This window comes from Pelodiscus sinensis, chromosome 4 (genome assembly GCF_049634645.1).
Source record: "Pelodiscus sinensis isolate JC-2024 chromosome 4, ASM4963464v1, whole genome shotgun sequence".
Classification (NCBI taxonomy): domain Eukaryota; kingdom Metazoa; phylum Chordata; order Testudines; family Trionychidae; genus Pelodiscus; species Pelodiscus sinensis.
This window is the reverse complement of record NC_134714.1, coordinates 20563536-20588666: the sequence shown is the minus strand read 5'-3', so window position 1 is coordinate 20588666 and position 25131 is coordinate 20563536. Positions and strand designations below refer to the sequence as shown.

The window sequence follows — 25131 nt, the reverse complement described above, 5'->3', positions numbered from 1 at the left end:
TATTCAAAAGTTGATATAGGATCTACAGTACAATATTCACCACAATGTCAAGAATTCTTGCAAGTTGGCTTTGTATCAGTCTCCATTTTGAAGGGCTGGCCAATGTTTTATCAACCATCCGTAGTACATCAGGTAAGGAGGACTTTATCTCTCTCTCGGATGTCAACTGTGTCTAGTGTGGCAGAATTTGGTTTTTGTCTGACAAACATTTTTGATAGTTAATATTTATTTTCTTTTAATGTTCACAAATTCAGGAAATTAGGGGATTGTGGCGTTAGGTTGGATATAATAGCATAAGGCTTTCAGTGCAGCTAAATGCCTTAACACCTGCTCTCTCCCCCCTCGTTGCAGGGGAGATTGCAGTCCTGGCCCAGTAGAGCAGAGACCTCCAGTCAGGGCCCATAAGGAGCAGAAGCGCTCAGCTGCAGGTGTAGCCACCCCCTGCTGAATACCTTCTGCCCGACATTGGGCCTTGTGGACTCCTGGTCATGAGTGAGCAAGGAGTGGTGACAGCACGCAACAGAGGGTGCTCTGTGCAGCTGCTGAGCTGATAATGCTGGATCTCTGCAGACACTAGATGTATGGGAGGCTAACTCTAATGGTGGGATTTTTTTGTTGTTGATCTGTGTCAGGTAAAATTGTCATTACCAGGGCTCGCCGAACCACGGCGAGCCCTGCTCACCAGTTGCACTGTCCAGCGATCTGCGCAGATCGTTCTGCGCATGTGCAGTTCGCCCGAACCTGGCTCTTCTGGGTTGCAATCTACTTGCTACGGGTGAGTAGATTGCGTTATTTGTCGAGCCTTGGTCATTACCACTGACTAACAAATCAAGTCCTGCTAGCTAACCAGTATCAGAGTAGTGCCATGTGTATAGAAGTGAGACTAAGAATATAACTGAACTGAGGATATAAAGAGCAGTGTGGCCTGAGCACCTGTCCAGTTCCTTTCAGTTTCCTGTGATCTCAGAGGGGACCGACCCTTCAGTGTCCACAGCATTTGCTGCCTCCATCAGCATTTACCTGTAAATATTGTAAATAGTTTTATTTAACAATAAATAGCTAAAGTAGATTTGAACATGTAGGTCTATGTCAGGGTGCGCCACTCTCTGCAGGTATAGTGCTTTCTCCTGGCCGTTCTGGGAAATAACTCACTAGGTCAGCATCTCTCTACGTAATTTCAGGGTGATCCTCTTCTCTTTCTCTGTAGCCCCTGTCTTGCTGCTGTACCTGCTGTGGCCTCTTCCTGATTATGACACGGTCACTATTATGGTTCCCTTTCTGAGTGTGAGGGAGGGGGTAAGGACATTCTTCTCCAGGACAGGCTCAGACAGTCTTGTGCACTGCCCCACTGGTGCTACTTCCCCAGTGGCTGGTTGGAGAGTCTGGGCCTACCCTTTACTCTGGGTTCCTGTTCTGAACCCCTCTAGTCAGCAGTCAAGGTCTGTTTCCACCTGTATCTTGCTGCATTATCCTGAGCCCTGTCCTGTCCTTCTGGCTCTCCCTTCCTTCTCTGGGTCTGCTAGTTTCAGTCCTCTGGCCTTTTAGGGAGCACCTGCAGTCTGTGTGTGTCTGAAGCCTCCAAATGCTTCTCCTTCTTCTAAGAAAGTGATTGCAACCTTTCTCAGCAGCCCCTTGTGTTGTTTGCTTTTTGGTTTTTATAGGCTTAAGCTTGGTCCTGCACAGGTGCGCTGCTTCTGATTAAGGCTTTCCTATTAGCTTCAGCCTATTAGGTTAATTGGCCCATCCTGGCCTCCATTGACCTCGTTCAGGGCTAGTATTGGGTGGACAACCCATCACAAGGTTCTCCCCTGCCTTTTTTTTTTTTTTTTTTTTTTTAATAGGAGGACTAGTAGGCAAAGAGTCCTAGGGCTCAAGTGCTGTTTCCTGACCTCAGTCCTTTCTGGTCAGCAGACCACTGAAAGGAAAGTTTAAGTGGTCTTCTAAGTGGGGCAGAAGAGCTAATAACATGACATCAAGAAGGCTGGGATGTTTTATGCCTATTTTGCTTCAGTCATCGCTAAAAAAAGTTATGATGCCCAACTACTCAACACAGTTAATAACTAAAAGGGGGACAGAATACAAGCCAATATAAGGTGAAAAACAGATTAAGTATTACGTAGATAAGTTAAATGTGTTCAAGTCAACAAGTCCTGACACAATTCATGCTAGAGTACTTAAGGAACTATCTGAAGCGATCTTGGAAGCCCTAAAGAAGGAACGGACAATCATTTTTCATGAGTGGGCCATTCCACGAATTTGATAAGTTGGTTAAGGGCCCCACTCTTCCATAATACTAATGGAGGAGGTATGGGATCTGGGATGGAGGTTGTGTGCAGAAGGAAGCTTGGGGTGAAGCAGGGAATTGGGACCTGGAGCAGGGAATAGGGGTGCAGAGCCAAGAAGGGATATGGATATGGGTGCAGGAGAAGAGGAGGACGGATGTGGGAGGGGGTGCAGGGTCTGGGATAGGATTGTAACCAGGGGAAGATGTGCAGAGGGTTTGAGTTGTGACCTGAGGCAAGGTAGCAGGAAGGGGAACAGAAGGTTGTGGGGATGGAGGGGTTGGCATGCAGGCTCTGGCCGGGAGGTGCTTACCTAAGTGTCTCCTGACCAGCAACCCAGTGGGACCTTCAGACAGGCTCTCCACCTTCCACTTCTCTGCACACTGCTCAGAGTGGCTTGCAGCAGGGGCCATGAATGCTGTGAGCCTGGCAGGGGGGGAGGGAGCAGTGAGCATCACAAGCTGCAAGCATGGCCCCAGCAGCCCCCATTGGCTAGTTTCCTGGCAATGAGAGGTGCAAGATTGTGTTGGGGGCAGGGATAGTACATGAAGTACACATGGCCCTCACAGCCCGCCACTTTGAGTGGTGTGCAGGGGTGTGGAAGGCAGTGAACCTGCCCAAAGCTCCCACTGGGCTGCAGGACGGTAGCTGTGGGGAGGATTAGGTGACTTGGCAGGCTGACTCATTTTGCCCACCCGCTGTCCTAGAGATAGGGAGAAGGGGAAAAACATTGTACCCATCTTTAAAAATGAAAACAGAGGAAATGGAGCACTATAGTCCAGTCAGCCTAACTTCGATATCTGGAAAAATACTCGAGCAAAATTTTAAACAATCATTTTGTAAACACACAGAGAATAACAGAGTTTTAAGGAATAGGTAGCATGGATTTGTTGAACAATTCACACAAACCAACCTAATTTCTTTCTTTGATAGGGTCACTGGCCTAAGGGATGGGGCAAGTGGTAATTGTTAAATGTTGATTTTTAATAAGCCTTTTGACATAGTTCCCTGATTTGCTTATGAGATGTTTATGTGGAAGCGCAGTATAAATGAAATTACTATATGGTGTGTATTACTCTTTGAAATACAGTGGTTCACTGTTAGACTGGGGGGATATATCTAATGAAGTTCTACAGTGTCAGTCTTGGGTTCAGTACCATCCAATATTTTTATTAATGACTTGGATAATGCATGAAGAATATGTTTATGAAATTACCAGATGGACTTTGCTACTGTGCTTAATGTTATGTTGTTAGAATTCAGAATCTCTTTTGAACCTGTGACTCTTACAATGGTTAAGTCATAAGTATATTTAAATAAACAGGAGGTTCTTTATGGCAGAAGCAGGATGCCTATGAAGAAGTCAGTGGGTTAAGAGGAGCAATTAGGAAAATAATGACATTGCTGAGAAGCTAAATGATTGCTACTCATTGGTCTTTGCTATGGAGGATGTGCAGTGGAATTGCTGTGTCTTGGCAAAAAAGATGAGGTATTATCTAAGACTAAGACATCAGAAGAAAACCTATTGGAACAAATTAATTTAAAAATCAGTAAGTCTCCAGGTTCAGGTGGTACACATCCAAGAATTCTGAAGAAGTGTGTGAAGTGGCTGAGCTGCAAACAGAAATATGCAGTCTCTCACTGAAAGGGCTGTTTTTCCAGAGTTAGAGAGTAGCAAATCTTATACTTATTTTTAAAATAAGATCTGGGGAAATAGACCAGTAAGCTGTACATTTATTCCAGGCAAACTGGTTGAAATAATTAAAATACAATAGTGAGCACGTGGAAAATCATCATAGAATCATAGAACTGGAAGGGACTATGAGAGGTCATCGAGTCCAGTCCCGTCCTTATGGCAGGACCAAGCACCATCTAGACCGTCCCCGATATTTCTCTTAAATATCTCCAGAGATGGAGATTCCACAACCTCAATAGGCAATTTATTCCAGTGTTTAACCACCTTGACAGTTAGGAGGCTTTTCCTAATGTCTAACCTAAACCTCCCTTGCTGCAGTTCAAGCCTATCAAGCTTTTTGTTCTATCATCAGAAGCCAAGGAGAATAATTTTTCTCCCTCCTCCTTGTTACACCCTTTTAGATATTTGAAAACCGCTATCATGTCTCCTTTGTTTTCTCCTTTCCAAAGTAAAAAAGCCCAATTCTTTGTCTTCCCTCATAGCTCATGTTCTCTAGACCTTAAATCATTCTTGTTGCTCTTTGGACCTTCTCCAATTTCTCCACATCTTTCTTGAAATGTGGTGCACAGAACCGGACACAATACTTAAGTTGAGGTGGAGACAGTGCAGAGTAGAGCAGAAGAATGATTTCTTGTGTCTTGCTCACAACACTTCTGTTAATGCATCCCAGAATCATGTTTCCTTCTTTTGCAACGGTGTCAGAATGTTGACTCATATTTAGTTTGTGGTCCTCTATGACCTGGGACAGGAGATTCTGTCCTGGGGCAGGGGTGCAGGGATTTGGGTTGTGACCAAGGATAGCAGATTGGAGTGCAAGGTCTAGGAGGGGTTTGCAAGATACTAGAGGAAGTGTAAAAGGGGGATGCAGTGTCTAGGAAGGTGTATGGGGGCTGGGGCAAGGGTACAGAAGGTTTGGGTTAAATGGGGTATGGGTGTAGGAGGGGGACAAAAGTTTGCAAGGTCTGGCTGGGAGACCTTACCTGGCCAGCACCCAGACAGCAGCCTAGCAGGTTCATTAGCCAGGATCTCTGTCTTCCATGCCCCTGTATGTGCTCACAGCAGCTATAGGGGCCATGTTTGTTGCTGTGAGGATGAGGGGAGAGGCACACTTCTTGCTGTCTGTCCTGCGAACAGGCAGCTGTTCTTGGCCAGAAACTGGCCAGTGGGAGCAGTATAAGAAGTCTTTCGCCCCCCCTCCCCTGGGCTCTCAGCATTCAGAGACATGCATGGCCCCGTAGCCATCTTTACTAAGTGCCAAGTAGGAGTGGGCCAGGCAGGGAGCTGGCTGAAGCTCTCTCAAGCTGGATCTGGCAGCTTTGCAGGCCAAATCCGGACCATGGATCATAGTTTGCCCAGCCCTGGTATATAGGGATAATTTTCTAAAAGGATTATAATCCAGAAGATTACTTCCCTGCAATACAGTATTTAGTATTCAAGTTGTATTGCAATACATCTTACTTCCTACCATTTGATCAGTTGTAATACGAGTAAGTGCTGGTTTTTGTCTGATTTGCCCAATTTGTCCTCTTATTTTCTTTAGGAGTCGCTTGTTCCAAATACTTCAATTCAAAGTATTTTATTAATAAAACTGTATCTCTCTTTAACCTTCTAGATCTGATTTCATGCCTTGCATTTCTAATACTAGATCTGATTAGCTTTTATCATGGTTACAGTTTAAATTGAAAATACTGATCTCATGCTTTTTTCTTCTAGGTTGCAATAAAAATAATTGACAAAACACAATTGAACCCAACTAGTCTTCAGAAGGTAGGCTTCTTTAAGTATTATCATTCAACAGTGCTGCAGCTTGTTTCCTTTTACCTCTTCCTTCTCTGACTCCTGAATTCACAAGCTAAGGTCCTGTAATGTACACCTACCTCATATTTTATATAAATACACAACTGAGCTACTGCACCTTACTGATAACTTTCCTTCTGAAAGTCATATTTAGAACAGTTTTACAGTTATACAAGGTGAGCATCTTTCAAATAAAGAATGCATGTAAAGCTATGAACAGAGCTTTTACCTTGTCTTTTACCAGTCTTGTTTTTACTCAAATGACCTGAACTCTTTAGTAAATTGAAAAACAGTTCATCTGGCTTTCTTTTGGATGTTTTTTCCCATGTGTGATCCAACTCAGTCAAAATGGCCTCCATGAGTATCTGTTTTGGCTCAGTCACTTCAATAGTCAATTTGTTAAATTTTCAACTCCAAAGTTTCAGTCTATGGGTGAAAAGTCAGACTGAGTCTATGCCTCACATATAATCATCAGCAAAAAAAGATTCTTCAAATTGAAAAATTATTTTGAGGAGTGGGTTTGGGGGGAGAGAGACCAACCATCTCACTCTTGGCTATAATCATATTGGCTCATCTATGCTAGCAAGAATAAGAAGTGTTAAATTCTACTTTTGTCGTTGAGTACACAGATATGGCCTAAAGTTGTACACAGAGGTTATAGCTGGTAGGCACTTTCCTGACTAAAACACCGATAGTCAAAAGCTATGTACTTGAATAGAAATACATGGACTTAATCCTATTTGGGTAAGAGATAATAAGAATTTGTTTTATGTGATACAGAGATTAACATAGATATTGATTCAGATTTATACAATAATAAAACAATTGGGTGCTCTTATCTAAATTAATGGCACAAAAGTAAATAGAGAAAACACACAAGTGGGAACTGGATGGCTCAGTTAAGAGATGGAGTTTTTCATTTGTAGGTCATTTCATTCAAATCAGCTTAGGTAAACTATGATTGAAAGTCATTATCTGACTGAAGTCTCTTTAGCTTTCATGAAATGTTCAGTTAAATTTTAAGTAAACAGTGCATTAACTACAGAAACCTGCACCAAGGTCTACTTTTTTGGAAATTTCAGCAGAAGTGGAGAAAAATGCAAAATTGTATAAATGTGCATGTACAAATTGCATAACAAACTCTTTATTATATGTATTTTGGTTTTATTAATCTTTTGATTTTAATGCTTCAAATTTTACATTGAAGCTTTTATTAGCATCATGAAAGTGTCACTTTAGATAAGAGCAGTTACTGCATTATTGGAAATCTAGACGTGAAAGTCACTTACATGATTTGTTAGTTATTCACAGCACCTTGAAAGAAGACTTTGGGAAGAATTGTAAAGACAGAAGTAATGATAGGTAATCAGGGAGATTCAGAGCATCTTTTTTTTTTTTTTTGAGTAATATGTGGCCAAAGAAAAGGTAAAGGCATGGAGCAGCTGAGGAGAAGCAATATCTGTATCTTAGTGTCTTTCAAAGATCTCTATCCGGGGCTTGTACCTTGACTTAATGTAAATTAATGGCTACTACACAGAAAGCAAACACTGCATATTTCACAAGATTTAACAAATCAGCAAAACCCAAGGTTAGAAATACTGCACTCATTGATCTCTTTCTAGTGTTCATCCAGTTCCAACTAGGGATGTCAGTGTGTAGATGACTACATGCCTAGGCTTATCGGTTAATCCTATCAACTACATGCACTCCCCCCTTCTTTGCTGTCTGTATCAGATACAGCAAGGGTGGGGAGGTGGGAGCCAGTGCCCAATATAGAGCAGCAGCGTGGAGGGTGAGGGGGAACAGGGGGGAGCCAATAAGCTCAAGGAGCCAGCTTTTAAGCCGGCTCTCTGCGCATGCTGATTTTGCAGACGCACTTATTGTCTCTCTCCATCCCCTCCCTTGCTGCCTCCTAGAGGCAGGAGCCATTCTCTCCCCCCGCCCCCTTCCAACACCACCACAACCACACACACACTGCTGCCTCTGTCAGATCGGAACTGGTCCCTGATCAGGACTCCTAAAGCACTGCCACAGTACAAATAACCAACAGTATCTCTCTCAGTGAATCAGTTCAGTTACAGATGGAACCAGAACTCCAGGAGCCTTTTTTTCATCACTGGCCACTACTGCAGTTTGTGTGCATCACTTCCTATATCAGGCCTATATCTTTAACTTTAGGAAAGTTCACAAAAACCCACCTCCTCCTGAACTGTTAATCCTATCAACTACATGCACTCCCCCCTTTGTGTCAGGGTTGGAGGGTGTGCTTTTAGGCTGTCAGAATTAGTGATTGTAATCTTAATTTTCTTTGCTGCTTTTGTTACCTCTGTTTTTCACTGTTAGGATCAAATGGGGTTTCCAGTAATTTTTCACAGAAACTTTTAAAAGAGCTAATTCTAGCTACCGTTTTTTTTCTGTTATGTAGGTAAGCTCTTAAAAATAGGTTTAGTAGATGTGGTCTGATTCTCAGTGTCTTGTTTTCCAAGTTATTGTGGGGGTCCAGGAGCACTCTGTGTAGCATGATAGAGAGTCTGTGTGCACTCCTCTTGCTGATGGCTTATTCTGCTCAGTCCCTTCAGTATCAATGGTAATCAAATGTGGTCTCTCGCACATACACACACACACACAAATATCCTGGACCTTTGATAGACGGATAACATCTTCCGTGTTGCTATTGGTGAGTGACTAAGCCCAATTGGCAAATCTAATTACAGAGGTCACACAAAAATCTACCATCTGAAGATGTTGTATACTTTCTTTGGATACTGCATTTTTCTTGTAATGTCTGGATTAGTTAATTCTTGAAGCATTTGAGAGCCTTTGCAGTTATTTGCTGCTAGAATAACTTATCCTAAGCCGTGATTTGCAGGACACTGGAAGATATGCCACATGGCCTTTAAGATCTCTTTACAACACTTATACTGACCACCAGCAGAGTACTTCCAAGCTAGCTGTAGAAGACTATCTTCGTTATCTCTGTATCATCCAGCCTCATAACATGTAGGGATATTAAGAACTGTGTAATTAATTTATCACGTACTACACCATTAATCAATAAGGGATAGCACATATTCCTGTCTCCTGCTGGGTCTGGCAATTGCCCCCACTGTGGCTTTGTACTGAAAGTAATTTATGGGCTGGGCAGGCAGCCTACCTCAGTCCCGGCTCACGCCAGCTCCTGGAAGCTACCCCTGCTGCAAGTTCTGCAAAAAAAAAAAAAAAAAAAAAAAGTCATTTGGGAGCTGGGCAGTCAGGCAGCCTGGCTCAGTCCTGGCTCACGTGGGTCCTGGGAGCCACCCGCTCTGCAGTTTTGCACAAAAAAGTAATTTAGGAGCAACAGTGGGGGTAGCTCCCGGGTCCCTGCACCAGCCAGGACTGAGGTGAGCTGCCTGCCCACCTAGCTCCTAAATTACTTTCCCTTCAGAGCCACAGTGGGAGTAACTCCGAGGGACCTGGCACCAGCCAGGACTGAGCCATGCTTCTGGCCAGCCTTCTAAAAATTTACTTGCAGAGGGGTGGGGTAGGGTGGGGTCGTTAGCAAAAGCTTATAGGTTAATGCTTATCGATTATTAGGGATGTAATAGTATAGACGATTATCATGACCAATCTAGCAGAACTGTTCATAAGCATTGCTTCCATGTTCATGGCACCACTCAGCTCAAGGACCTTAGTGTTAGGAATTTTGTCTCACTAATTCACATGAGCAATCTTCCTGAGGCCGCGCATATGGAACTGATAGTTTCAAAACATGGAAGTGATATATGATCCATGACTCTGAGCCATACAGCAGGACAGATTCCTGATTAACTGTTACCTTCATATGAAGTTTATCACCATGATCATTCCATAAGTGTTTGGTCAATCTCCCAAAGGCAGTATTGGCTTTCACTAGTAAAACAGTGGAGGACAATACACTTCCAAGTAGAAAAACTTATCACGAGTAGTCCTGTGGCACCTTAAACTAACAAAAATCTAAATAGTGGAGGTTTTGCCTATGATAGCTCATGATTCTCTCTCTCTCTCGTGTATTTATTTAGCCTCTAAGGTGCCACAGGACTACTCGTTATTTTTAAAGTTACAAACTAACATGACTATCTCTCTGAGACTTTGAAACTTATCAACAGACTTATGGACAGTATCAGCAGCAGTGATCACTGGAGTTCTGTGTTCTTTCTGAACAGATTGAGACATCATCTCTGCCATCTTGAGGCTCACAGTGAGTCCAAAACAGTGAGCAGGAGTAGCAAAATGATCAAAAAGCTCCTGTGCATCCTCGACTGAATGAAACAATGTACAGCGATCAGCAAACAGGAGATCACAGTTATAGTGAACACTTTGGTGCAAGCCTGAAGTCTGAAGAGTTTTAAAATGCTGCTGTCAGTTTGGAATTGAATAGGGATGCCCAGCGTTCAATCCTTGAATGCAACTAACAGCGTCATCGAAAAGTAGATACTGAACAGAAGAGGAACAAGGACACGTCCTTGCTTTGTACCATTTGATATGGCAAAAGGTGCTGATCTGTCTCCAGCCCAGCAAGCCATCATGAAAGGACTGAACTATATTGATGATTTTTTCAGGACAGTCGATTCACCCAAGTACATTCCGGAGTCCATTTCTGTTGACAGTGTCAAATGCCTTGATCAAGTCTATGAAAATCATGTAGAGATCCTGATATTACTCTCAACATTTTTCTTGGATCTATCTGCCTGGCTGTGAATATCATGTTGGTAGTGTCTCAATTGGCACAAAATCCACACTGACTTTCAAGATTGATTGCCATTTGTGAACACATGTAATGATAGCTGGTTGCAATGCAGGCCAGGATCTTGCCAACTATAGACAACAGTGAGATGTCCTGGTGGTTATAACAGCATACAAAGTCACCTTTTCTCTTGTATATGTGTACAGACAGGGCAACTTTGAAATCCTGGGGGTGTTCGCTCTTTCCCCAAATGGTGATAAATAAATGTGAGAGACAACTCATCACCTGGCCACCACCAGCTTTATAAATCTCTGATGGGATTGTGTCACAGCCGGGTGCCTTTCCAGATTTCATCTGCTTGACAGATTTTTGTACCTCATCAAGAGTTGGTAGTATAGCTAGCTGTGAATCATTAGCCCATCGAGGAATCTCTTCAAGAAAACTGCTGTCAGAAGTTGATGTCTGGTTTAATACATTGCAAAAATATTCAGCCCAGCAGTCAAGGATTTTAGCACTATCTGTAATCAAAGTACTACTATCAGCAGAGTGCACTGATCTGATGTAGAGCCAGCAATGCATGGTCCATAGACTCCTTTCAGCCCATCATAGAATGCTTTAAAATCATGTCTATTGATGGCATCTTGAAGTAGGATTGCTTTATATTTCTATCAGTCATCTTTCATTTGCCATAATTTGACTTCTCCTTAGCTCAAATATATGTAGATTTCCTGGAGGCATTCTTTTTATCATTAATCCAGGCCAGGTGTATCACATACATGTTATCAAGAAGAGCTCAGGCCTCTTTGTCATCTACCAGTCCTTGTGTTTGCGTTTTCAAAAACATAGTATTTCAACAGTAGTTTTGTAGGTTGTTTCCTTGATGTTAATGCAGTCCTTCTGAATTATGGATTGCTGCTCTGGACCTTCATTGTTAATGACTAAGGAGGCGTCAAGACTGAGTTGAAGCAATGCCTGTGTCTCGCGCATTTCAAGTTTACCTATATCCAACTTTTTCTTGGCATATAGCAGAATGATGAGGTTTGGTGGACAAAGGTTCAGAGACACACCACTTCCTTGTAATGGTCAGACCAGGAGTAAGTGCCATATATTGCATGAGTCAACTTAATGGCAGAAAGCTCTTTTTGTTTTGTAATGAAATAGTCAATCTTATGCCACTGCTTAGACCCAAAGTGCATCCAAGCATCTTTGCATTTGTTCATCTGTTGGAAGAACATGCTTGCAATAGCAAGCTCATGCTGTGCATGAGTTTGAAGAAGGATGGTGCCATTTGAGTTCTTGCTTCCAATACCATGATGTCTGAGCACCTTTGGTGCAGTCTTGACCAACTCTAGCATTAAAACCATTGAGTATTTATAGCTTGGATTTAGAAAGTACTGAAGAGATCATTGAATTCAGGCTATCATAGCCTCCTTTTCAGCATCTGCAGTAGGCAAAGTGAGTACATATATACTAACCAAGAACAAGGCACTATCCCTGTCTCAGTCTAAGTCTTGCTGTCATGAGGTGAGGACTGATGGTATGTAGCTGGGATTCAAGCCGGACTTTCATATAGTAAAGCCAACTCCTGCTTGTCTTCGATTCCCCTCAGAATAGTCCACAAAACCTCTGTGAACTGGCTGGTATCAGAGATGCATGTCTCGCTTAAAGTTGTGACATCAATGTTAGAACGTGCAGGTTCTCCATTGATTGCTGTCCTGCATTGAAGGCATTCATCACTGTTGAAATGTGCTGTTCCAGGATTCAAAGTGTAGTGTATTGATTTCCTTTTGTGACCGCAAAATTAGATATCCAGTCAGTCATGGTTAACTGACCGGAATCTTCTGGAACAAGCTGTGTATAGGGATTGTTTTCTCTTCCCCTCCTCTTTTTCAAAGAGAGCAGCACTGTCCCTAAATTATTACCTGGACAGGATATGGGAGCTCCGGTTGTTCTAATTCAGCAATCAGCAGATGACCATCACACCAGCCTGCCTATGTGAAAATTGGAGGCTATATGCTGCCACTGGTATCCTCTGCCTGCATCTGATGTAACTTGCCCATCTCCGAAGATCAACAAGAGGTAAATCTTTAGCATCAAGAGAGATACCTTTCCATACCATTTGAACCCCACTCTCTTCTTATACCGACCATCATATATACAGGCATAGGAACTATGACGTGCACTGAAGGGAGTGAGTTCAGGTTCAAGATCAGTTGCCTCAGTTTGAAATCAGTTGCCCTTCTCCTAGGTACTATTGGTCCACCATGCCTTATTACATATTATTGGGCTCAAGTCCTCAAGATCAGGCCATGGGGGGCTTCCTCAATCCGCTACCCTGAGGACATTCCTTACACCATAGTACCCCAGCACAAGGGTACACACCTACTTGCTTACAGTTCTCTCATATTTTGGCATAGTTGCTGTAGTCCCTGCCACTTCTTTCTCCTTCATCAGTGGGGAAACACTACAGTAATGCATAATTAAAATTATTCATGTTCAAAGATGTTTGTACCATTCCTGCTGAATAGCGGTATCATAGATTAGGATTAAAAGAGATGTTAGGAGTAGGGGTGTGAACGAATAGTTGACTATCTGATTAACCAGCCTATAAGCCTAGGCTTATTGGTTAATCTAGTTGACTACTCACATTTTCCTGCCCTTGCTGCCTCTGTATCAGTGTTGGGGGAAGCAGGAGCTGGTGGGAACCGGCCGCTGCCCCTACCATTGCTTCTTGCTGTGTCATCTGTCACAACTGAGAATGGCCTTTCTCCATCATTTTTGGAACCTGCCCACCTTTTCAGGTAGTTGAAGGCTGCTATTAAAACCCTACTCATTTTTCTCTTCTGCATATTAAATAATCCCAGTGGAGTCTCTCCTTTTTTTTTTTTTTTTTTTTTTTTTTTGTAGTGGGAGGTCCCAAAATCAGATGCAGTACTCCAGATGTGGTCTCACCAGTGCTGAGTAGAGAGGAATAATTATTCCTGTTGGTCTGTTGGCAGTGCTCCTATTAACTCAGCCCAATATACTGTTAGAAGGATTTTATTTTCCTCAGTTTTGTTGGTTCTTATTTTTGTTTCTCACACCCCAATCTTTTTAATGTAAACTGTTTTAATGTCCATGAGCCATAACTGCAGCTACTACTCCCAATAGATTACAGGGGGGGGACTCAAAAAAGGAAAGATGATAATGTTTAAGAATGTGTGGACAGATCTGTGTTGAAGGAAACTCGTATAATTAACGTTCTTGTCATTCATTCTTATTTCTGACTTAGTTGGCAGGATCCTCTAGGCTCTGAACAAATTCTCATTTTTGTCCATACTCCTCTAATGCGTATGTTTTCCACACAAAGCTTTCTTTGTTAAGCATGCCATAGCCTTTTAATTTACTAGTGTAGCTGTGAGACTAGTCTTAAATTTAAAATATAACTTCTTGATTGCTCCCTCTTTTGTCAAGCCAGTGTGTCTTTCACAAAGTAATCAAGATTTGAGAGTGCTAACCATCTGGACTCTTGGGATGATGTGAACAGTTTGCAATTGATTACAACTTACTGCGCTACCTAAAAAGATGATTCTTTGTGTCCCCTCGTTTCAAGCCTCCTGGGAATAGACCTCTGCAAAATAAAAGGGAATATATATACAATAGCATTTGTAATTCAATGTTCTTATGATGATGTCTATCTTATATTTAGATTGCTTGTTAGAGAAAATAAAAGTTTATGGCAGGGCTACTCAACATGCGGTCCGTGGCCCATTTGTTTGTGGCCCGCGGTATGGTTTGGGTTTACGCGGGGCTCAACACACGGCCTGTGCGTGGGATCCTTTGACCATGGCCTCCACTGGGAACACACTCCACAATGGTGAGGCATCTCCCAGGTGGGGTGAGCATTGAAAGACTCAAGCGAATGGGCTGGCTGGAACAGATGGGTACAGGATGTCGATGTTTCTAGCCCCCAGGGAGGAGGTGCCAGGAGCTCCTGGGCATTGTGGAAAGTGCTTTATATTCATGCCCGTCAGTGTGAAATAAACTATTTGCATATATTTGCATGTATATGCAATCACACTTAAGTTGCAGCCCTCGGCATGTGCTGTGAATATCGTTGTGGCCCTTGGGGCTTCCAAAGTTGAGTAGCCCTGATTTATAGTGTTCAGAATCAAGTTTTTGAAGACAATACTACATAATAAATAACATGACCTTCTTGTTAGTTTTTCAGTGTAACAAAATAAGAGGTTAGAGCAAAATGCAGAGAGAATAGACAATTTTGCCTTTTAACATTTTTTAATCCAAGACTTTGCCTTAGTGTAATTGTCATCTTGATTGTACATCAGAAAATTGGGGACTGATTATCTTATTTGGACACAAAATAAAATGTCAGCCTAACATTTGTGTGTATACAATATGTCAAATTGGACTACTGTATAACTTTAAAAATATTTATAAGAACATACTGGGTCAGACCAAAGATCCAGCTAGTTCAGTGTCCTGTCTTTCGACAGTGACAAATGCTAGGTGCCCCAGATGGAATGAACAAAACAGGTAATCATCAAATGATCCATCTCTTGTTGCCCATTCCCAGCTTGTGGTGATAGCCATTGATAGACCTAGCCTCCATTAATTTATCTAGTACTTTTTTGAGCCCTGTTAAAGTTCTGGCCTTCATATCATCCTGTGGCAAGGAGTTCCACAGGTTGACTGTGTATTGTGTGAACTACTTTCTTTTGCTTGTTTTTAAATGTGCTACCTATACATTTCATTTGGTGACCCCTAGTTCTTGTTTTATGGGAGCAAGTAAACGTTTTCCTTTTTTACTTTCTCCATACCAGTCATGATTTCATAGACCTCTATCATATCCTCCCCTAGTCATCTCTTTTCCAAGCTCAAAGCTCCCACGCTTCCCATTTCCTATATGGGCTCTTCTTCATATAAGTAACAAAGTTCCCACTTGTGGAATTTCCATTGAGCAGTCCCATCAAGGAGAGGCATGGTTTGTATGCCTTCCTGTCCCAAAATTCAACTGGAAGGCAATCCCCTCCTAACCCTGTATATCCCTCTGAGATCTCATTAAGCAAGGTCCTTCCCATTCACAAAACTGAAAGATAATAAAGGACATTTAATTTAGCAGTAAGACTCTAGATGTGAGGCTTTGTCTGGACTTCATGATCAATAATTGTCTGCTTGTTATAATTGAAGGGAAGTGTGATAAATTTTGTTTGCTTTAATTCATTTTGGTGAGTAGATGTAGTATTCATGAAAGGTATTGGATTTACATACCCTCTCGCTCAAATTTGGCTGTCTCGCTGCAGAACAAATACATTATAGGCTGTGACAGAGCAGGCATCAATCTCATGAATCCCTATATCTGTGCCTCAGTTCTTTCTTCGAGGGACCCTCCTTTAGATCCAAGAAGGCGATTTTCCCTCTCCTTCTTCCCAATTAATCCTTGCTTATTGGCAGTATAAAAAAAATTGTGCTTTGTGATGTAAACAGTTGATGGTGACCAATCACTTGACTGTGACTAACAAACAGCTATCAGAAGGTTTAGCAGTCACTATCTTAAAATAAAATCCTTTAATACATCATAGTATTCCTAGTACTTGGAATAGGAAATGTAGCAGTAAGTATGACTATAATAAAGAATAAAGGTGACCTTTTAATGAAACTAAATAAAATGAACTGGATCAAAACCAATTACCTAGCAATTAAAGCTGCCATTTATCTGTTGAAGTATCCAGTATCCCATTAGAATAACTTTTTTTAAAGCTGGCATTTCACTCTTGTCTGCAAAGAGCTTATTCTGTCCATTTGAAAGTGGAAAATGTAGTATCAGCCTCTTAGAAAGGAATGAATGGTAATTGTTTTGTCACTAGTTTGATTTCCTATTATCTTTTTTTATTTCAGCTTTTCAGAGAAGTAAGAATAATGAAGATTTTAAATCACCCAAATATAGGTATTTCGTGTTTTCCTCACATGTTATTACTATGTAACTCTTTTAAGAGAGAGCTTATTTTTGGAGTGATTGCACATGTCCATTTTGCTGTAGATTTGTGACACAATTGTGCACTGGAACTCGAGTGTTTTCTTAGTGATGTGTGGTAGGGCAGAATGCCCACCCTCTGCTACCTGTCATACTGCAGGAACAAAGAGCCAAGTCATACCCAGTCCCCTCAGTTCTTTCCTGCCATCTGTAATAGTTATTGGAGCGCATTTTCCTTGCTTCTGCTAGTCTTTAATCACTCCTGTAAATAGTACCCATAGTATAGTTAATGTAGTTTAGAAGTTAAAGTGGATAATGACAAAAAAAATTGTGTAGATTTGGCATCCAGTTTGAGTACCAGAGATATGCCACACTCTGGGTTTCAAGTCCTGACACACTTGTGGTAATGAAGTGGAGGGATGTTAAATTTTGATTAATTGACTGGTGGTGTAGTGGGATCCTGTGTGTGCCCTAACCTAGTCAGTTCCACCATCCAGAGTATTCTGCTTTTCCACCCTGGTTTCAGTCTCATTAACAGCAAGGGGCTTATCAAAGGGACCCTTAGGTCACACACAGTTGGGGAGTGGGGCTGTAACAATAGCTTTTTTGGAGCCAGTGGGAGTCCCGCCACCTCAATGAGTTTCACATAATGTCTGTTAGAAGCATTGATGCCTCAAGTGTTGATACAAAGCCCAACATCAAACAGATTCAAGATCCCTCTTGTGAGCAGCCAATAGAAAAGCAAGAACTAGACAGTTCCCCCCACTACCATTATCATCCTCTTCCTCACCCCCTTGATGAGGCATTTCTGTCACCTGATGATTGTAAAGTTCATCAGGAGTTGCTGAAGTTGATGGCTATGGTCCTGGACATCGTACTAGAGGTAATCCAAGAATAATTCCACATGCTGATGGACATCTTTGTATCTGCGACCCCAGCTAGAATAGCTTTCCCTATAAATGAAGCTATTTTAGAACTGACCAAAGTCCTTTGCCAGACCGCAGGCTAGGGATGTGAAAGGCTAACTGGTTAACCCCACCTTAATTGGTGATGCTTACCGGTTCCGTCAGCCACAGGGCTTGCTGCGGACAGAGGCTGCTCTGGGAATCCAGTGTAGCTCTTGTCCATAGCAGGCCCCAGTTGGGTGGGGTGAAGGTAAAGGGGCTACTCCAGCCTGGCTGTGGCAGTGGAGAAAGGGCGGGGAAGCCTGCCTCCCCCCTTCTTATCAGTTAAATTTCTGATTTAACCAGTTAACCAATTGAATGGGATTTTATATCCCTACCCCAGCTTTCCTGCTGTCAGTTGTTAAAAAAAAATGGAGAGGAGGTACTAGGTCCCGTCTTATGTATTCTTCTCCTGGTAGTGGCACCATACATCAACTCCAGAAAATAAACACACCAAGAAGCTTAACTTATTTAGAAGGAAGCTTTATTCCACAGGGTCTAGATGCAGTAGATTCTGTAGCTTGTGGCATGGTCTTTGCTATTATAATGAAGTGCTCATCCTAGTTATGCTCTTCTGGCTTTCCTCCAGAAGTGAAACAGACAGTTTGACATCTCCCTTTTGAAGGATCATTGTTCTCAGAACAGACTGACAAGACTCTGCATAATCTCAAAGACTAAAGCAACTCTGAGCATTTGCCCCCCAGCCATGAAGTGAAAAATATTCCATTTTCAGAGGTTTGCTCTTTAAGCCCAGGGCCTGCCAAGAAGGAGCAGCCAAAGGCTACAAAAGGTGACCACGACCACTCGCTGATGCCAGTGCCAGTTCCTCAAGGCAGGCAGATCTTGCAGTACCTCATTTGGTTGGCAGGTCAAGAGCAGCTTACCAGCTTTAGGAGTGCCATCTTTTTCTTTTCCAAGTTTTGTAAACCATCTGACTTTTGTTGTACTTAGGCTCCCACCACAGCAGATTGGAGAATACGAAGGACAGTGAAACTCACAAAATAGTGTTACTGACAGATACACAATTACAGCTCCTTGTAGGATATAGAGACGGTCCCTCCTTTGTTTAAGGGAAAGGGGTTTTGCTCTGAATACTTCTTGATCCTGAAAGCAAAAGGGGGTTTCAGGACCATTTTAGATCTAAGGCAGTTAAAAAATAATTCTGGATAATCACTCTAGCACCCCTCCCTGATGCTGGGGAATTACTGTGCTGGTCTTGATATAAAGGATGTTTGCTTTCATATGGCTGTTTATCAGAGCTGCAGTTCTCTAGAAGACAGGGATCCAAGTCTTCCCTTTCCTGGATGACTGGCAGATAAGAAGTCAATCCACGCTGCAGGTAGTATCTAGCATAAGCAAATCTAATCCACCTTGAATGTCTCAGCCTGGTGGTCGACACAGACATGTCAGTCCTATCTCCAGTACAGAAAATAGTATATTGAAGCAGTAATGGGCATGATAATGAGCAAGCCTCACTACCACTTTTAAGGTTCCATGCAATGCAAGCTTTATTCTGAACTCAAAGACTTATCCCCTCACCATAGCAAAAAGCTGTGCAAGGCTGCAGGAACATATGGCAGCATGCATTCTGTGGTTCAATATGCCAGGTCATCAAGGTTGGTTGGCAGAGACTTATCCTCTAAGAAGGCACCATATAGACCTATCAGTGAATGTACCAAATCATCTATCTACCCTAGTTTGGTGGACAGACTCTACCAGTGGCTACAAGGTAGTTCCTTTTGCAGTACCTCAACAATCTTTCTTTTTAGTCATAGTTGCTTTGGACCTGAGTTGAGGATGAAAATCCTCCCGTCTCCTAGATAGCTGTCTGCCCATAAACATCAGAGAGTTGCAGACTATCTGATTAGCTTGCATGATCTTCCTTCTTCACATCAGGTAAAAAAGCTTGTTGGGGCTGACTGAGAATATGACAGTCATGTTTTATGTAAGTAAATGAGAAAGGGCCCGGTCCTTGTTACTCTCTTGGGAAAGTAGTTCTGCTGTGGGACTTGTATATTGGCAATGAATGCCATACTTCTGAAAGCAGCCTTCTTCCCAGAGTCTCGGAATACTCTGTCTGAGCAGATTGATAAGCACTCGCCATGAGCAGACCAGACACAGCAAGCTCCATTTTCCATCTTGGGAAAATCCCAAAATTAATCTGTTTGCAACCAACAATGACAGAAAATGTCACCAGTTTTCCCAAAGTGGGACATAGCCTGGGTTTATTGATAGATGATTTTCTTTTGCTATGGTCAGAGCTTCTGCAATACATACTTTTCCACATCTCTCTTTAGCCGAGGTTTGTGTGAGGTCAAGCAAGCATGTCTTACTGTATGCCTTGTTATGGCACTGTCAGAACTGGTTTTCACAGCTAAATGGAATTGACTTTCTGTTTGATCAAAGCTGGACTATGTGCTGTACCTGAAGCTTCAAAGATTGGCTAGAGGCTATCTAAGCATTTTACTCACCTGTGGATAACAATCCCCTTCTTTCCCAACCCAATGCCTGTCAGATGTTTAAAGGGTTTGAACAGACTATTTATGCAGGTACAGAACCATATTCCACCATGGCTCTTGAATCTAATCTTAAAGTGGATGGGTCCCTTCTTTGAGCCTCCAGCAATCTGCTATCTATTGCACTTTTCACTGAATATAACATTTTTAGTAGTCATAATATCAGCCAGGAAAGTGGGGTTGAGGGGGAACTAACATCAGATCCTCCATAAACAGTTTTCTTTTTAAAAAAGGGTCTCCTCTTTTTGTATTACCCAAGCAAGAAGTTTTCTTATTGACCTTTTCCCCAAAGCCTCACTGGTAACAAATGTGAGACGAGATTGTACACTTTAGATGCTAAAAGATATCTTAATTTAAGTTGTTTGTTGGCTCTGTGGGCAAAATGAAGGGCAGTTTTGTTTCCACACAAAAGATTTCATCATAGATATTCATTTGTGTTTGCTAACATGAAGCCGCAAGAGAGAATTTCTCTCCCAATCAACCGTAATACAGTAGTATTTCTAGCAAACTTGCCCATATGAGACTTTTGGAAAGACAAGCTGGACATCTTGTTATTAATTTGCCTCTCACTGCATTATTAGCAATCTAAAGGCAATGCTACATTTGAATGAGTGGTCCTAGAGTTCCTGTTCAAATAGATTCCAAATGCACCTTCAGTTGGGGATGGGTGGCTTTTGAGTCACCTACAGTCGAATGGACATGTGCAATCACTCGAAGAAAAAAGGTTGCTAATGTTTCCATTACTGTTGGTCTTCAGGATGTGTTGCACGTGTCCATTCCATGACCTGTTCTCCTTCCCTTCTCTATCAGTCTTTCTGAAACCGAGGAGAGGGCAAGTTCTTTTATGCCTGCATGAAAGGCACTTGAGGGTAATCATTCCAACTTGATGGGAACTATTAGGGGGAAAAAGTTCCCAGCTGTACACTGGCGCATACACATACCTACAGTGGAAGGGACATGTGCAGCATATTTCAAGAAACAGTTATGGAAAGGTGAGTAACTATTGTTTAAAGTTAAAGTGTGTACAAATATAATGAAGGTTCTGTGTCATGGAGCCTGCTTAGAATCATGATAGGGAGATAAATGTTTTAGTGTAAGGACATTCCATTGGATGCATAGTCTTGCCTGGCCTGGCTACTATACTACTATATATGAGAAGTGTTTTTTAAAGAGAGAGAAAGAATACTTAGGACCTGAGACCCTGTGTATAATGTGATTACTGCAAATTGTTCTTTGTGTATTGCATAGTGCCCCAGAATGTAAACTTTCACTTAAATAAAATTAAAAACATTGATCCCTTGGGAGAGGAGAAGGCACTCAGAATGTAAAATGTATTTAAAGTGATAGCTCTATCTTTTGGAGTTGCAGGCAATACTGAGGCAGTAACCTACCCTGAAAATTATATATAATATATATATATTATATAAATAAATAAATTATTGTTACCCAGAGCTTTGTTTTCTAAGAGCTATGCTTAAATTGACTTTCACGTGACCCTAAAACTGAGTGGGTTTTTTTTCAAGCCAGAATTGTACATTTATAATAGCTTGACCTAGACTACATACTACTGATAAAGCCTTTCAGTTTTTTCATTTGGAAGCATGAAATGAAAATAATTACTTTTAAAAAGAGTTACTTTGATACTGTCAAGTAGCAGTAGTCTTCTTTGAGGGAATCTTCAACAAAAACTATTTAAAAAACTAGACTTCTGTAATTGGTTCTAATCTTTTAGTAAATTACTGCTCTTTTTTCTCTAGTGAAGTTATTTGAAGTAATTGAAACTGAAAAAACTCTCTACTTAATCATGGAATATGCAAGTGGCGGTAAGTATTTTCCTTTTACATGATACAAGTATATTGCCAAATGATATTGAAGCTTTCTATGTGATGCTCCTTAAAATAAGAAATATTGATTTAATAATAGTGCATAATAATGCATTTTCATGTGAAATGTTAGTATTTTGGGAGACATTTTCTTAAAGCTTAAACTTTTTAAAAAACAATAAAGTAATGTCTGTCAGTTTGTCCAGACTTAGTTTAGAAGAAAGGTAAGCTTTATTGAAATCCAGAGGGAATTTTTTTCATTATTTCATTGATCAGTCCAGAATAGTGGTAATTGTGAAATAAAGATAATCACACTAAATTGGAATTGGTATCACAGTTGGTATCAATGGTATGGTATTTGTTAAAGTTAAGTATATTCAGATGTACTGTTGTATGAGTTAATGGTGTATAACATTCAGGTAGAAAGTTTAGCAAATCTTATTAAATCACCAATACTTCAATATTGCACTTCTTGTTTTTGAATACTGGTGAAATATGGACTATTCTGATTTAAGTGGCCCTCTTAATTAAAACAGTGGTTCTCAAACTGTGGCCATTGAGCTCAGGGCTCCCCACCTTCTCCCTCCCCCCCCAGCAAGGTTGGAGCACCAGCTTCCCAATGAGGGGTGGGGAAAGAAAGCCCCTAACCCCTTTGCCATGTCCAACTTGTGATGAAGTGGAACCAGAAGTGGCCTGGAGGTTTTCCCTGCTACTTCCATTGGTTGGAATTCAATAAAAAGAAATGCAAAGTACTACACTAAGGAAAAAACAGTCAGTTTCTCACACGCAAAATGGGAAGTCTCTGTCTAGGAAAGAGTACTGCTGTAAGTGATCTAGGAGGCCATAGTACGCCACAAGCTGAATGAGTCAATTGTTTGAAAAAAAGGAAACATCATTCTGGGATGCATTAACAGAAGGATTGTAAGCAAGACACAAGAAGTTGTTCTTCCATTTTACTCTGCAGTAATTAGTCCTCAATTGGAGTATTGTGTCTAGTTTTGGGCACCACATTTCAGGAAAGCTGTGGAGAAATTGGAGAAGGTCCAGAGAAGAGCAGCAAAAATTATTAAAGGTCTAGAAAACTAAAATAATTGGTTTTGTTTCATTTGGAAAAGAAAAGACAGAGGACATGATAGCAGCTTTCAAGTACCTAAAAGGATGTTACAAGGAGGAGGGAGGAAAAATTATTCTCCTTAATGTCTGATGATAGGACAAGAAGCAATGGGATTAAATTGCAGCATGGGACATTTAGGTTGGATATTAAGAAAAATATCCTGTCAGGGTGGTTAAGCACTGGAATAAATTGCTAGAGCTTGTGGAATCTCTATCATTAGATAGTGCTTAGTGCTGCCATGAGTGCAGTGGACTGGACTTGATGACCTCTCAAGGCCTCTTACAGTTCTGGTAGTCTGATTCTGTGGTCTTCAGTTTTATGAGTAGACCGATGTTTGTCCTGTAAAACAGAAGAGCAAAGTTTCACCATTGGGTCCCATTGCTTTTGTGCGGCATATCTGGGATATCATGATTGGTTGCTGTTATGAATTGTGTTCTGGCCTTTGATATTTGAACTCCTAGGTATTTGAACTCCTAGGTGCCTTAGACGCATAGACTAACTTTGTCTAAATAGTGCTTAATGGTATGGAAGGGTATCTATCGATATTTTAGAATGCATTTGTCTGCGAGTCCATTCGTTCAAGAACTCCTCCTAAACAGTAAGAGCTAGGCCCGGAGTGGAGGGGGAAGGCCACTGGCAGCTGGAGGGAGAAAAAATGTCCCTGGCAACCGGGGGAAGGTTTGGGGAAAGAAAAGACCCATGCTGGATGGGAGCCCCCCGACCTGAGCTCCTCACCCCCAAAGCCTCACTCATACCTTCTTGCCCCCAGCCTCCTGTACCCCCACCTCCACATTCTTAAGGCCTTACCCTGAATCCTGCACCTTCCCTATCCTCCACACATGGCCAGCCTCTTGCCCTGAAGGATCCAGGCAATGCTGGATAACTCTGCTAGTAATAATGTAAGAATGGCTATATTGGATCAGATCAATTGTTCATCTAACCTAATACCTTGTCTTCTGACAGTAGCCAGTACCAGATGCTTCATAGAGAGTGAACAGAACAGGATCGTTTATCAAGTGACCCTGTTCTGAAATCCTAGCTTTTAGCAGTCAGAAGTTTAGGAATACCCAGAGCATGGGGTTGCATACCTGACCGTCTTGGTTGGATCTATCTTCTATGCACTTACCTAATTCTTTTTAAACACAGTTATATTTTTGAGATTCACAGTATCCCCTGGCCATAAGTTCCACAGGTTGTGTGTTGTGTGAAGTACTTCCTTATTTGTTTTTAAACCTGCTGCCTGTTAATTTAATTGGATGACCCCCCTGCTTTGTTATGTAAAAGGGGTTGTTAACACTTCCTCATTAACTTTCTTCAACCTATTTGTGATTTTATGGACCTCTGTGGTATCTCCCTTCAGTCATCTCTAAGATGAAACAGTTCATCTCTTTAATCTTTCCTCATATGGAAGCAGTTCCATATCACAAACCATTTGTGTTGCCTTTCTCTGTACTAAAATAAAAATATTTTTGAGACGGGGTGATCAGAACTGCACACACATTAAACTGTGGGTCTGTTGTGGTTTTGTATAGTAGCATAATATTTTGTTTTATTATCTACCCCTTTCCTAATGGTGTCTAACATTGTTAGCTTTTTTTGACCTTTGTACGTTTGAGCTCACTAGTGTATGTTCACCTTTTCCTACTAGTTGGTATTTTTTTACTCAAAAGTGAGGCCATACTGCCATCTAGTGACTGGCTTACAGAGTATAGAAGGCCCAAAATTATTACAAATAACTGAGGACATGTCTGTACTATAGACTTAAGTAGATCAGCATTAGAACATCTATCTTATAGCCATCTTAGCAATTGCTGCTATGGTTTGTGGCTGTACTAACTCCTGTCAGTGGTGTGCACCCTCATTAGGAGTGCTTCCACTGACTTAAGAGGGGCAGTGTGGAGGGCTGAGAGGCCAGGGTCTCAGTTCCATGCACGGCTTTCCTCCAACCCCCAGGCACTTGGCTACCTGTTCCCCATCAGGAGCTCAACTGCCACTTTACCTCCATCTGCCCTGGGCTCTCGGCTGCATTACTCCCAATGGGAAGCCTGCGTGGCAGCTGGGCTTGAAACCTAGAGCCTGAGGCCAGCTCTGGCTCCAGCTGGAGCCCTCCATCTGCCCTGGTGTTACAGTCCAATCTGTAAATCTGACTTTCTTGTCAATTTCCTGTCTGGGTCTTTCAGGGAGCTGTGAAATTGATGAGAATGACAGCTAGCAGCTGATGTAAATAACCTGTAGTGTCTACACAGACACTACATTGCCCTAAATATACCAGTGTAAGTCTCACAC

At 41.7% G+C, this 25131-nt stretch overlaps 1 protein-coding gene and 1 long non-coding RNA gene across 7 annotated transcripts in view; one reads left to right on the top strand and one right to left on the bottom strand.

Moving 5' to 3' along the window:
- MARK3 (microtubule affinity regulating kinase 3) overlaps positions 1-25131 on the top strand; it is a 114402-nt gene that overhangs the window by 26917 nt on the left and 62354 nt on the right. For 4 of the 5 annotated variants that reach the window (XM_006130994.4, XM_006130993.4, XM_006130992.4 and 1 more), the window contains 3 exons: positions 5692-5745; positions 16373-16421; positions 21666-21731. In XM_006130994.4, the coding sequence (XP_006131056.2) occupies positions 5692-5745; positions 16373-16421; positions 21666-21731 (169 nt within the window). Of the gene's footprint in view, positions 1-5691; positions 5746-10015; positions 12557-16372; positions 16422-21665; positions 21732-25131 lie in introns of those variants that run through there. The other variant, XM_014577464.3, reaches the window with a different exon arrangement.
- LOC112547088 (uncharacterized) lies at positions 8844-24972 on the bottom strand. 2 transcript variants are annotated; one of them, XR_003090837.2, is made up of 4 exons: positions 24845-24972; positions 23129-23184; positions 14034-14087; positions 8844-8978 (listed from the first exon to the last, which is right to left on the bottom strand). It is a non-coding gene; the product is annotated as an uncharacterized LOC112547088 (long non-coding RNA). The 2 variants fall into 2 exon arrangements; XR_012903285.1 differs by lacking the exon at positions 24845-24972 and adding an exon at positions 23972-24084.